We start from the raw sequence: 13,061 nt of genomic DNA on the forward strand, positions 1-13,061 counted from the left end.
TATGCACTTATTAAACGTGACCCTCTTGCCAATGCGTGTGGCAGTGCTGGATCTTCCATCCTGCCCTGAAGTACATGACACTGGAGCTGGGCTTCTCCACTCTTCGCTGTCAAGCCACCTCAGGTTTGGTGGGGCTTGCCCATGGTCTTTATAGCCTCTGCTCACACCCATGCCAGGTGTACAAGCTAGACAACTCCTGACTGTGTTGAGAGGGTCTGTCTGACATGAATAGTTACAATCTTTCAGCTTTTCTGAAAGAGGAAACTCTGTCCCTCCATGTCTGCTGAACTTGTTTACACCTCCCAAGGTCTTTTGCTAGTCAGGGCAAGGATGGCTTTATTTTCTACAGATGAAAGGAACGGGTGAGGTACCTGGGAAGCTAAGGGACCTGGGCAAATTAATAGAGGGGGCTTGCAGAGTATACGGAAACAGGGATTGTAAGGAAAGAAAGAATTGGGAAGAACAGTAGCAGTTGCACTAGAGCAGGATGATGTAGAAGCCAATACTGTCAACCCAGCATCTTTCCTTAGCGAAAACTCCTGGAGAACCAGTAGGAACCCTTAGGAGATGCAGAAGACACCTGGTTTTTGTGTTTTAAATCAGGACACATTATGCCTGTTGTGTTTTCCATACATTGCTTAACAAAGTCACCATCGGGAAATGGTTTGGGTTTTCCTGCCGTCAGATTTGCTATCACGTAACTAGCTTCTATAACAGAGCCCATTTGACTTTATAGAATTACTCTGTTGAGGTTAAAGACATTCTAGTCTTTATAGTTCCACTGATTTGTCTCCATGAAGCATTTCTTGGTATGGGTCGAACTTGGCAGCCTGGAGAAGGATCCGGGGAGACCTAAGAGCGGCCTTCAGTAGCTCAAGAGGGGCTGCAAGAAAGAAGGGGACAGAGTCTTTAGGTTGGACATAAGGAAGAAGTCTGTTACGATAAGGGTGGCACTGGAACAGAGACACTGAGGGACCGTGGGGCTCTCGGGAGCCCTGAGCACTGGGCGTCAGAGCCTGGGGATGGATGCCATAGAGGGCACCATCCCTGTCCCGTTGCAGGGGACCGCTGCCACCCCCAGACCTTCCCTCGTGCTTTGTGGGGCTGCACAGAGGAGGAGGGTCTTGAGGTGTCCTAGGGATGGCCCAGGGTCACTGTGCAGATGGGATAGGGGCTGTGGCTGCTGTCCCCAGGGAACCCACATCCTGCCCTGGGCTGCTGCCAGCCCTTCTCCTGCCCGCAATCGTGGGGCACATACAAGGCTTCTCCGTGGTCAGTGACACCTTTTCACATCCTCTGCTGACCAGTGGGGTCCTCTGAAGACCAATGAAGATGCTGATGATCACCGGCATCCTCCAATGACCAATAAAGCCCTCAGCAAAGCCACACTCTGTGTGTCTGTGTCCTTGTCCCCAAGCTCAGCAGGGACCCCTCCCATCTGTCCCTGCCTGGCAGAGGCCACCCATAAGTGCTGGGAGGGGTCCCCAGCTCCATGCCCTGCACCCGTGGGACTCTATCCCCTCTCCACTGCCTGCTCCAAAATCCTTAAAGGACGAAGCTCCCCGTGCTGCCAAGCAGCCCCAGTACCCTCCCTCAATTCCTCCTTCCAGTTCCTCCCAAACCCTTCCCCCTTTGTTCCACCTTCTCCATGGCCACGATGTCTCCAGGTCGCTCTCCTTTTACCCCCTCCCTTATTGCAGCCAACTGTCCCACACTTGGATCTGCTTCAGCCCTCTTCCTTCAGTCCCGGTTCCCCTCCACCATTACCCAACATGGAGTCCCCAGATCCCCTCCCTTAGGCACCTCAAATCTCCTCTCTGATGACTGATGACACCCTCTGTTCATTAATGAAGCCCTCCGATGGTCAGTGAAGATCTCTCATGATCAGTGGAGCCCTCTGACAGCCAACAAAGGCTTCTGATGACCACTGACACGCTCTGATGGCAGGCAGGTTGCTGCTTTGTGTGCAGGAAAGGGAAGCAAAGGTTGAGAAAGAAGATTGTGACATCATTTGGTAGATAGCATGGTTTGCTCATCATGGCATAAAGATTTCTTCGGATTAATCAAGCACAGAATTCGGAGAGCAGCGTGACTGCATCACGCTTGTGTGTGCCTCCCGGTGCCTGGGACTGGCTGCCTGATTATAAGTCCTCCTCAGCGATGCCGACCTGCTCCTCATGGAGGTGCTGCTGCCCGGGCACTCAGACTCTGCATGAGGTGGGCTGCACTGGAAGGACACTGAGTCACAATCCAGGCTAGCGACTGCGATGGCTGGTGGGCTCAGGTCAGCATCTTCAGCAGAGCCAGGAGACATGGGGGCAGGAACGCAGATGAGCGCCTTATCCCCATCGCTGTTGTCATGTGGAAGGTTGTCATCAGAACTGCAGCGATTCGTGCTTCCTGACAGCTCTGCACTGAAGGACGTGCACAGCGCACCACTACTGGGCCTGGGTCTTCTGGGTCGAAACCGGTTAGATTCACCTAGGAACGAGCAGATGCACAGGGGTGAGCGTCAAACTGTCACTGTCCAAGGAGGCAATGCCTTGCTGTTGTTTTTCAAGCAGGCTTCAAGCAGCATGCAAGATGCTCACCGTATGGAGTTAGCAATAGCTGTTCATTAAGTGCCCTCAAATCATTTTCCTTCCCAAGGCTGCCTTTTTCCCCTCAAAAGAGAAAGGAGGAGATGGCAGGGAATGAAAGGCAGGTGAGGTCAGCTGTACAAAGTCCTTCAAAGGAAAACCAAGCTCTGAAGAGCACTGCCCTGATACCACTGCCTGACACAGATGGAGAAGCTGCTTCATTACCAAGACCAGCTTTTACTGCGGGGATGGCAGGCATCTGCGCTGTTGCTTATCTGCAGTCAGGAATGTCAGACTGCCTTTTTTTAAACCCGCAGTGACTCCTTCACAAAAGAGTAGCAGTTTTTGATACTCGTTCTGCAAACTGGGCAAGAGTAACCTACAAAATGCTAACTGCTGCAGAGGACAGCTTGGAAGACAGCTGCTCCACACGCCCACCGTGCCACAGCAGCTCCTTGCTGGGTGTGCCTGGGATAACTGGTTAGCTCCTGACAGCAATCAACTAACTCACAGTGGGGAAGACAGCAGCACTTGCACAGATGGTTTTATGAGCACTAAACAAGCACAACTAAAACACTCAAGGGAGACTGTTTTAAAGCACAGTCATGGAATGTGTTTGTTACACTGAAGACTAAAGGATATCATTTCCAAATGGCATCAGGGAGAAGGCGGGATAAAACTCCCCGCTGGCCCACACTGCAGGATTTGTGCTATGTTCTTCTGCAAAAATGCACAGTTGTTGTTTGTAAATTTGGAAAGAGACAGTGTATGGGAACTGCTGAATCACGGCCTGAACCTCTGATTGACCACCTGAGGCAAGCACTGAGTCAGCCACAGGGGCACAGGTGAATGCAATTTCACCTGAGTGACTGGAAGGGGTGGAGCCTGGCTCCTAGACCCCATTTAAGGGCTGACTCCCAAGGAGGAAGGCTCTCTATCTGGAAGTCACTCCCCTGTGGAGCCCTTCTGTGAGCCCAGGACATTGGTAAGTTCTCTATTTCATTACTCCTTTGTAAAAGTAATAATCTCTCTGGTCCTATGCCTAGTTACCTTACAATCTGTATACCTGATTGCCATACAGACAGTAAAATATACACCGAAAGGATTGAGAAGTCAGAGTCTCTGTAGCTACAGAAAGATGTTGGATGCCTTTCCTCTGTGGGAATGTTTGTGGGAAAGTGCCTTTATGTAGTTTAAATGTCTGCCTTCTGACACAAAAACAGAATGGAGCCAGAAATGTATTCTTACTTCCATAGTAACAGTGTCAGAAGGAGACACTCTGAGACTTCTTGTAGGGGTGCCCATGTATTGTCTTTCAAAAACTACTTGGGGGGGGAAAACAAATGAGAACGGTGTGCTCTGTCAGCTCCAGATCTTGAGTTAACATGAGACCCAGTTAGGAAACAGAGGGGTGAACTGAAGATGTTATGCACAGGCTTGAATGCTAGAAGGAGGTACAAGCACACTGAAAGCATGAATTCTATGCTGCTGAAAAGCAGTCTTTTGAAAGCTGGACTTGCACCCTTACCTTCCACGGCCACGACTTTTGCTTCTGAGGGTTTGTGCTGCAATCTGTTTGGCCACAGAGGGTGATTTTCCCAGGCTGAAGCAGGAATGCCAACTGCCAGCTGCTGATTTCTTCATCTCATTGGCTGGACTTTTTCTAGAGTGAGAAAACAGAGGGAATGGTGTGAGCTGTGGCGCAGGGTGAGGGAAGAGCTGCGCTGAGCTCTTGCCAGCAGTTGCTTGTTCCTAGCCCTGCCTGGTTTCTGCTGACACACACCTTACAGACTCAGTCTCTTTCAAACAGTTGAGGATGTTTCCATTCTTAGAGCTCCTCCCGCTGCCAGCCATGTTTAATTTCTAGCGCAAGCAACTCTGTCCTGTCCCACAGCTTTGCTAGAGGAGAACCAGAATGTGTTTCAGGCACGTGGTCCTGAAATCTGGAAAACCCCAGTGTTTCCAGGTACAGGTAGCACAGGCAAGGACAGACATCAGATGGCTTTATAGGCCTCGTGACTGCCTGCCTAACAAGAAAGGAACGGCGCCGCTGTGTGGCTAAACTGAGCCCATGGGGCAGCTGTATGCTAGCTGAATCCTCAGAGTCCAAAGTAAGTGGAAATTCCCTACTGCACTTCAGGCATGACTAGGATAACTTAGTTTCAGCAAGTTTTTGCAGCAGCAACATCATGGGGAAAAAACCCACTCCAACAATTATGATAGGTGCTGGAAAAGAAACTCCTCTTTACCTTTCGGATGGAAAGCCACTGACTGGGTGGCATTTCCCCTGTAAAGCTGCAGGGCCTTCTTCCACTTCAATCTCTCTGCTGTCTGACACAACGGGAGAGTTGCTGTGGCCTCGTGTCTGTGCCTGTGCCTCCTCCAGTGTGAGCAGCTTTGTGGAAGGAGAAGACACCCACAGGGACTTGCGCCGTGATAAAGAACTGTGTCCTGTAAAGGAAAACCACAGGTAAGAGGGAGGATCAGAAAGCAGCAGCACAGCCATCACAGTCCTGGGGGAGGTGCTGTATTCTGCTAAGACTTGGTTATCCTACCCACTGGAAGACAATGTCAGAGTAAGCACTTTGTGTTACAGATTCCCCCTTTGGATCTCTATGAAAACCCCAACTTAAACAGAATGAAGACCAGAACAGGTGCGCAGATGTATGTGTATGCCATGAGGCCCAGGGAAGAGGTAAATGAAAGACAGTGCCTTGTACTTACTGACAACTGCTCATACAGCCGGTCGGACAGCAGAGGGTTTGGGAGCTCCCTGAAGTACATTTTGCAGAGGGAGCTCACGCTGTGAACGCCACAGACGTAGCTGTCCTGGGTTGGGTCAGGACTCTGCTCGGAGTCACATTCATGGCCGGGGAGAAGGACACAGCAACGGGCAGGGGAGGCTGAAGAAGGGGAAAACAAGAAGTAGAAAGCAATACAAAATACAGTCAAGAAAAGGGAGGGGTTCCTGAGTTACAGGAAGAAATAAGCACTCGGTCGCCAACAACACACAAGCCACTCTAGATGAGACGTTTCCAAAAGGGGACCTCTTCTTTTTGCTAAGGCATTCCCAGTTATGCTGACAACTGGCTGCCTCGTCTACAATCACATGCCAGGAGCCCAAAGCAGCCAGGAGGAGCAGGGGCTGCTCAGAAGGGCTCTGCAAGGATGAGCAAACGGGAAGGAGAGCTGCCTGCACGGAGCTGCCCTCTGAACGCCCAGAACGTGGCACGTGCCCCATTCCGCCCCTACTGACAGCTGTGTCAGTCGCAGCACTCTGACCGCAGTTTGTGGATGTTGGACGCCACGCCGCACAGGCGGTACATCCCCTGCACCACGCCGTGCTGCTCAGTGCATCCAGCGCAGCTCTGGAGGACCTGGGGGACTACACAACAAGTGCCATTGATAAAGATGTTCAACAGGAGCGGCCCCAGTACCGAGCCCTGGGGGAAACCACTCGTGACCGGCCGCCAGCTGGGTTGAACTCCACGGACCACAGCTCTTTGGCTCCGGCCAAAGGTCCGGAAGGCACTGAGCACCTCAGCCTTATCCTGATCCTTGGTCACTGTGCTCCCCTCTGTGTGCAACGAGGGATGGAGATTCTCCTTTCTTTCCCTCCTTCTTAGTTTCCTCTCTTTCTTTCTCTCCTCCTTTCTCCCTTCCCTCCCCTTCCTTTCCCTTTTTACTTTCTTATCTTTCTTTCTGTTCTTCCCCTGCTTTCTTTCAGCCGAGATGTCACTGTGTTGTCCAGATCCCCGTGTCGTGTTCCCATACCTCCCCGTTCTGCCCCGATCCCATTGTTTCGCCGCATCTTGCTGCGGATCTCCGACCCCACAGCCCCACTCACGGCCGCCATAACCACAGCTCCGCCCCCCCACCTCCCGAGGAGGTCCCTGCGGGCGCTCCGTTCCCCCCCAGCCGTGCGTGCAGGCTGAGCTGAGCTGCGCTGCGCAGGGACGCCGTCCCCGAGGCGAATGCGCATGCGTGGCAGCGGCTCCGTAGCAGCACGGTGTCTGTGCGCATGCGCTGGCGGTTCCTTTGGCGGCGTGTCGTCATCGGCCCGCGCCGGCCCGCGCTGAGTCGTCATCACCCTGAGCCCCGAGGCGGCGGCGGCGGCGGTCGCCATGCGGAAGTCGTGCCGGGTTCAACGCTGCTGCAGCGCCGCCGGGCAGCCCCGGGGCTCCGAGCGCCGCTTCAGCTTCTCCGAGTGGGTGTTCGGGGGTGGGGGGGTTGCGTGCTGCTCTGCGTTGGCCCCGTGGGGCCGTTGCGGTGCTCAGGGCCTCTGCTCGGCGGCGGGAGATGCCCTGTGCCCCCCCACCCAGGGTATTTCCCTGCCCTCACCCCCTTCTCCTCCCCTCGCCCCCCACGAATCACCCCGAACCTTTCCAGTCCTTTCTTCTGACCCCCAGGGTCGCACCGTCCCCCCCTTCCCCCAACTCCAGTTCCCCCATTCTGATCCCAGGAGTCCTCTTCCACCCCGCACCGCAGTGCCTCCCCTCAGTGCCCCTCCACCCGTTTTCCATTTTACACCAGGTTCCCTGTCTGCCCCCCCCAGTCCCCTATTCTAATTCCCAGTGTCCCTTGTCCCCCCTCTCCCCCCCACTACTCTCCCTATGCTGTCCCCATCAGTCCCCCCCCCTCCCAGTCCCCTCTATCTGACCCACAGGTTTCCCTGTCATCCCCCCCCCCCCCCCCAAACTATCCCCCCTACACTTCCCCCATTCTGATCCCTTCAGCTCCCTTCCCCTCTCCACCTCAGTGTTCCTCCTAGTCCCCCATTTTGACCCCCAGAATCCCCGGGCCCCACCCCAGACCCCCCCAAGTCCTCCCATTCTGAACCCAAGAATCCTCCACCCCCAGGTCCCGTCTGTCTGACCCCCAGGCTCCTTTGTCCTCCCTTCCAGCTCTGCTTTCTGACCCTTAGAGTCTCCTGTACCGCTCTGTTCCCCGCTCCCTGACCCCTGGAGTCTGTTCCCCCATTTTGACCCCCAGTCCCACCCGCCAGATCTCATTTTCACCCCTTAGAAGCCCCTCAGGGCCCTCGGTTCTCCCCTTCCACCCCTCCCTTCACCCCCAGGTGCCCTTTCTTTCTCCTAGCAACTCTGTTCGTCCCTTCCCCCCCCCCTCAACCTCCCAAGTTCCTCCCCTGGCCCCCTTTCCACCCCACAGAAGCCCCACTCACCCCTTTCTCCGCCCCCCCACAGCACCAGCCAGACCCTCTTTCTTCCCAATGGCGGCCTCTACTCACCCCTTTTTTCACTCCTCATAACTCCCCCTCTACTCCCAGATCCCCCTTTCCACCCCACAGAAGCCACATTCTTCCCTTCCCCCCCCCCCCCCCCCAACCCCTCAAGTTCCCCTCCACCATGCCCCTCTCCACTCACAGACCCCCTTTCCTCCCCACAGAAGCCTTGTTCCCCTCCTTCCCCCCCCCACAACCCCTTCTCTCCACCCGTAGACCCCCTTTTCACATCATGGAAGCTCCCCACAATCCCCCAGCTTCCCTCTTCCACCTCTCTATCCACCTCTCTATCCACCTCCAGACCCTCTTTCCAGCTCACAGAAGCCCCACGTCCACCCCTGGAGTCATGCAGAAGGATCTGGATAAGTCCTTGAGGGATTTGGGGGAGGCCAGGGAGCCCTGGACTTATCCAGAAGAGTCTGGAGATGTCCCAGAGGAGTCTTGGGGCATTCAGGGAGTCCTCATGTGGGTGTGGAGGGTTCTGGATTCCTCAGACGGGTCTGGAGATGTCCCAGAGGTGTCTTGGGGAGACCAGGGGGTCCTGGAGTCCTCCAGGAGTCTCAAGTGAGTACTTTGGAAACAACCCCACGCAGTGACACATCTGCTCCCCCCCCTCCCCCCCAGTTCCATCCTGGTGGGATCGCCCTGAAGAACTCCCATTTTTGTTAAAATAAAATATTGATTTTGTTTTATCTTTTCCCCACACCTCCCTGCAGAAACTGACAGTTCCCACCAAAAAAAGCCCCCCTACGACCACCAGGTGATGTGGGGACAACTGCAGGTGACACCGGGACACCGCTGTGTCACCATCACTCGGGTGAAACTGCTCCCTGTGCTCTGACCACCACATGGGCACAGGCACAGCCAGCCCCACATTGTCACCATGTTATCGTTAAGCTGCCGACTGTCTTTTGTCACCCCCCAGGCCTGCCTCCAGCCGGACCTGGTAACACTGGAGCTCTCTGGCGCTGTCACCATTATGTGCCACAAGGATGGGGACGTGGTGGTGTACTCTGCTGCCACCAGAGGGGACCGTGTGTGACATCAGCGTGGAACAGCTGTCATCGCTGTTGGGTGTTGCTTTTGTCAACATGCATGGGGTGTCACTGCTGGGGACACCTCTGTGTCACCCCTACCGTGTCACACCCCAAAGTTGGAGGCACCCCTCTGCAGATCCCCTGGTGTCCGTCCTTCTGACCGCATTGTTCCCATGGGGGGGTGGGTGGAGTTGAGGGGGGCACACACTTTATTTTTGTAAATAAGATTTATTTTGTGATAACGGTGGACTGGGAGACGCTGCCCCCCCCCCAGACCTCTGCATGAATAAAAGGCAGAGGAGCGGCTGTGGGGCTCTGCATGTCACACCGGGGGGCACTCTGGGGACAGGTGACTGCAGCATCCCAGCCCCATAGCCCCTATGACCCCATCACCATCACAGTCCCATCTCATTGCCATCCCATAACCCATATCCATATGCCACAACCTTATCCCATCCCATATCCCATCATGTATTCATAGCTCATCCTATATCCATACCCTCATATCCATCCCATAACCATATTCCAAATCCATCCCATATCTGTATCCTCATATCTCATCCTCTATCCATATCCCATCCCATATCCATACCCCCAACTCCTATATCCTATCCCCATCGCATACCCCTCATCCCATATTCATATCATCCCATATCCATCCCAAAGTCATCTCGTGTCCACATCCCATATCAGTATCCCATGCCATTATAGTCCCAATCCCATATCCCATCCCAAATCCATCCCACATTCTTCCCGTTTTTCATCCCAAGTCCATCCCATATCCAGAGCCCATCCCATGTATATCTCATTTTGCCATATCCCATCCCGTATCCAAATCCCCACACGCTCTCCACGCATTCTTCCCCCTCTCCCAGGTGGAGCTCATTACATTCCAGCTGCTCTCTCACATAAAGGGCAGCTCCTCTGCCTGGCTTCCCCAGCCTGTCTTTCCTAGAAGCCCACAGCCCTCCATGGCTGCACTGCAGTCACACGAGCTTTCCCACCACGTCTGCGTGACTGCAATGAGATCGTGGCCCTGTGACCATACACAGATCTCCAGCTCACCCTGCTTATGTCCCATGCTGTGCGCGTTGGTATACAGGCACTTTAGGGAAGCCGCAGGTGCAGCTGCCCCTCTAGGGACACGAGAAGGTTTTGGATGGGGTATCTGCAACGTGCCCTTCTCTTTGCACGATCCAATGGGACAACTCTGAGGTTTGTCTTTCTAATGTCTCTAACACGTGTCCCTGGAATCATTGAATCATCGAATCACAAAGGTTGAAAAAGACCCACAGGATCATCCAGTCCAACCATTCATGCATCACCAATGGTTCTCACTGAACCATGTCCCTCAACACAACATCCAAGCCTTCCTTGAACACCACCAGGCTCGGTGAGTCCACCACCGCCCTGGGTAGCTCATTCCAGCGCCTGACCACCCGTTCAGAGAAGTTGTATTTCCTAATGTCCAGCCTGAACCTTCCCTGGCACAGCTTGAAGCCATTCCCTCTAGTCCTATCACTGTCACACGAGAGAAGAGGCTGACCCCCAGCTCACTACAGCCTCCCTTCAGGTAGTTATAGAGAGCAATACGGTCTCCCCTGAGCCTCCTCTTCTCCAGACTGAACAATCCCAGCTCCTTCGGCCGCTCCTCATAAGGCCTGTGCTCCAGACCCCTCATCAGATTTGCTGCCCTCCTCTGGACACGCTCCAGGGCCTCGATGTCTTTCTTACAGCGAGGGGCCCACAACTGGACACAGTACTCGAGGTGCGGCCTCACCAGTGCTGAGTACAGGGGGACAATTACTCCTTCCTCCTCATTCCCATGACAGAGCATTGGGAAGAAATGAAAACTCCATCTTTTGCAAGACCTCTGTTCTTTTGTTTGTTTGTTTGTTTTTTTCTCCACCTCTTTCCAGGTGGTCAAATGCAACACCAGGCACGGACTCAGGTGTGAATGATCCAAATCATTTATTACAGGTTCTCACATCACTTATACACGTTCACCAGTTTCCTTTTTTTAGCTTTCCCATCCACCTTTACAGCTTTCCCACCCGCCTTTACACGGCAACCAAGTATTCCACAAGCACTCCCTAAGCATGCATGCAGGCGCTTATCCAGTCAGAGCCGCGAGCTGTTCCTTTTGCTTTTCTCTTCTTCTGGAGACATCCTTGGTTCTCAGCCTTGCTTTCACATGCTGTTTCTCGTGCTCCACAGCGTCTGCTCTGATAGTCTTCCTTGCATTCCCAGAGTCCAGCAGTTTTCTGTAAAAGAAGAGGAACTCTTCTCAAACAATAGCGCAGGTTTGGGGAGCAGTTTGCCCACACGCAGGCCCCGTCGGAGGCTTCAGGTCAAAACACGGAGGGCAGGGCAGCCATTTCACTCCGTCTCTCTTCCTCTCCCCTCGAAGGTGTCCAGCTGCAGTGTTTTGCTCCTGAGCTACGCCACCCCCACCCCCAAAGCCCTTCTCTTCCCACCAGCGACCTAGAGGAGCCAACGAGCTGGAAAGAAAGTCTCCTCTCTGGCCCAGAGCGGCCTCACGCTTAGCTGGGCCTTCAAATGCTGCCAAATGATGGGCCTTGGTGTGTCGGGTGTGTCAACAGAAGAGAGCATGATATTGGAAAAGAAGGAATAATGTACCAGCCCAAGGCTCCGGGGAATGTAGCCGCCCCATCCCTCAGAGCCAAGGGGTCTTGGGAGAGTCCCCACTGTTCCTCCACCTCTGCTTTTCTACAGGGAGTGCTATGGATAGGAGTTCCTGGAATGCTATGGATAGGAATCACGCACCTCTTTTGTGCCCTCTCTCGGGATCGTCGGCGCTTGTGGATGCGTGGTGGTGGCATCAAAAGGGAGGTGTCATAGATGGGCTCCTCGGGCAGACTGTGCTCAGAGCTTGATGGTGATTCAATCACTATTGTAGGTATTATCATTGGAGGCTGGGCTCCATGAGGGCCACTCAGCTCTTTGTTTGCCTCCAGCACTCTGCCATCACAGAAGATTTTCTCTCCTGCTCGTCCTCCTCTGTGGCTCTCAGATTCCACTGCCTGGGCTCGACCCACCTCAGGTGCTGAAGCTTTGGCTGTGTATTTGCCCAGGAACTGGCTTGTCAGTGCCGGCTTCGCCGCTCCTCTTTCTTCTTCTTTCCCTCTCTGAGCTTTTATTGGCTGTGCTGGATGCATTTCTGATGCTTTTCCTTTGGCAGCGAGTTTGCCCTGAAACTGGCTGGTGGTCAGCGCCGGCTTCACTGCTCCTTGTTTTCTGAGCCACTGAGGTTCCACTGCCTGAGCTCGACCTGAGCCTTGTGCTGGAGCTTTGGCTGTGTGTTTGCCCTGAAACTGGCTGATCAGCGCCAGCTTCACTGCTCCTCTTTCTTCTTTGCACCTCTGAGCTTCCACGCCATGAGTGCGACCTGGCTCTGGTGCTTCTCCTTTGGCTGTGACTTTGTGCTGACCTTGGCTGCTCAGCACCAGCTTCACCGCACCTTGTTCTTCTTTGCACCTGTGGGCTTTGATTGCCTGTGCTGGACCCACCGGTGGTGCCGTGCTTTTGGAAGTGCCTTCACTGTGGGTTTTGCCAGGCACAGCCATCTTTTTGGCAGAGGACACTGCCGGGACCACTGGAACTTGACTGAAAGCACAGAGCAGAGGGAGTCCATCTCAGTGGGTGACAGCTTTGGGGCCACATCCTGCGGCCCTGGCTGCAACGTAGCCTTCCCCACGCAGCGCACACAGGCTGCACTGGGGCTCTCCTGAGGGCCAAAGAAGAGTCAGCCCTATGAAATGGGGGGCTCCCAGCTGCCACGTCCCACCCCTCCATGTGCTGCATTCCGTGCTGCTGGGCAGCCCCAGACAGTGACTGTCGGAGGCTGGAGAATGGGCTCCTGCTGGGTCAGTGAAACGCCCCATGAGGATCCCAACCCCCAGCACCCAGTCTCACCTGGACACAGAGCTCTTCTTCTGGTCGACCCTCGTTCTCTTCTCGAAGCATGTACCTTCTCTACTGGTAATGCTTGAGCGCCCAGGTAAAGGTGGCAACTCAGGAATTTTCCCTGGAACTGGGAAGGAGAGATCGTGTCAGAGGACATTCACTGTGAAAGTGCCATCTCTGTGACACGCAGGGGTGCTCAGGCCTGTCCAAAGCATCTGAGAGGGCCGCTCCGCTTCCCTCGCAGATGCTCTCTCCAGAGACCTGTGTCCCTCTTGC

At 54.3% G+C, this 13,061-nt stretch overlaps 1 protein-coding gene and 1 long non-coding RNA gene across 2 annotated transcripts; one reads left to right on the forward strand and one right to left on the reverse strand.

Moving 5' to 3' along the window:
- Positions 1-2,010: 2,010 nt before the first annotated feature.
- Positions 2,011-6,720, reverse strand: LOC107049808 (rho GTPase-activating protein 33-like). The gene is made up of 5 exons (XM_040648843.1): positions 6,354-6,720; positions 5,304-5,482; positions 4,829-5,030; positions 4,108-4,242; positions 2,011-2,481 (listed from the first exon to the last, which is right to left on the reverse strand). The coding sequence occupies exons 1-4, from the start codon at positions 6,703-6,705 to the stop codon at positions 4,220-4,222; spliced, it is 756 nt and encodes a 251-aa protein (XP_040504777.1). The 5' UTR covers positions 6,706-6,720; the 3' UTR covers positions 2,011-2,481; positions 4,108-4,219.
- On the forward strand, positions 6,668-9,250 carry LOC112533558. Its single transcript, XR_006931623.1, has 3 exons — positions 6,668-6,786; positions 8,143-8,385; positions 8,538-9,250. It is a non-coding gene; the product is annotated as an uncharacterized LOC112533558 (long non-coding RNA).
- The last annotated feature ends 3,811 nt before the right edge of the window (positions 9,251-13,061 follow it).

Source organism: Gallus gallus, chromosome 16, assembly GCF_016699485.2.
Source record: "Gallus gallus isolate bGalGal1 chromosome 16, bGalGal1.mat.broiler.GRCg7b, whole genome shotgun sequence".
In the NCBI taxonomy this organism is placed as follows: Eukaryota; Metazoa; Chordata; class Aves; order Galliformes; family Phasianidae; genus Gallus; species Gallus gallus.

Excerpts from the sequence above, each read along its gene's own strand:
- LOC107049808 (XM_040648843.1), bottom strand. The coding sequence starts at position 6,705 with ATGGCGACCGCCGCCGCCGCCGCCTCGGGGCTCAGGGTGATGACGACT. Across the intron at positions 5,483-6,353 it reads GATCGGGGCAGAACGGGGAG|CCTCCCCTGCCCGTTGCTGT; the intron begins GTATGGGAACAC and ends CCCCTTCTTCAG. Across the intron at positions 5,031-5,303 it reads GGCTGTATGAGCAGTTGTCA|GACACAGTTCTTTATCACGG; the intron begins GTAAGTACAAGG and ends TTTCCTTTACAG.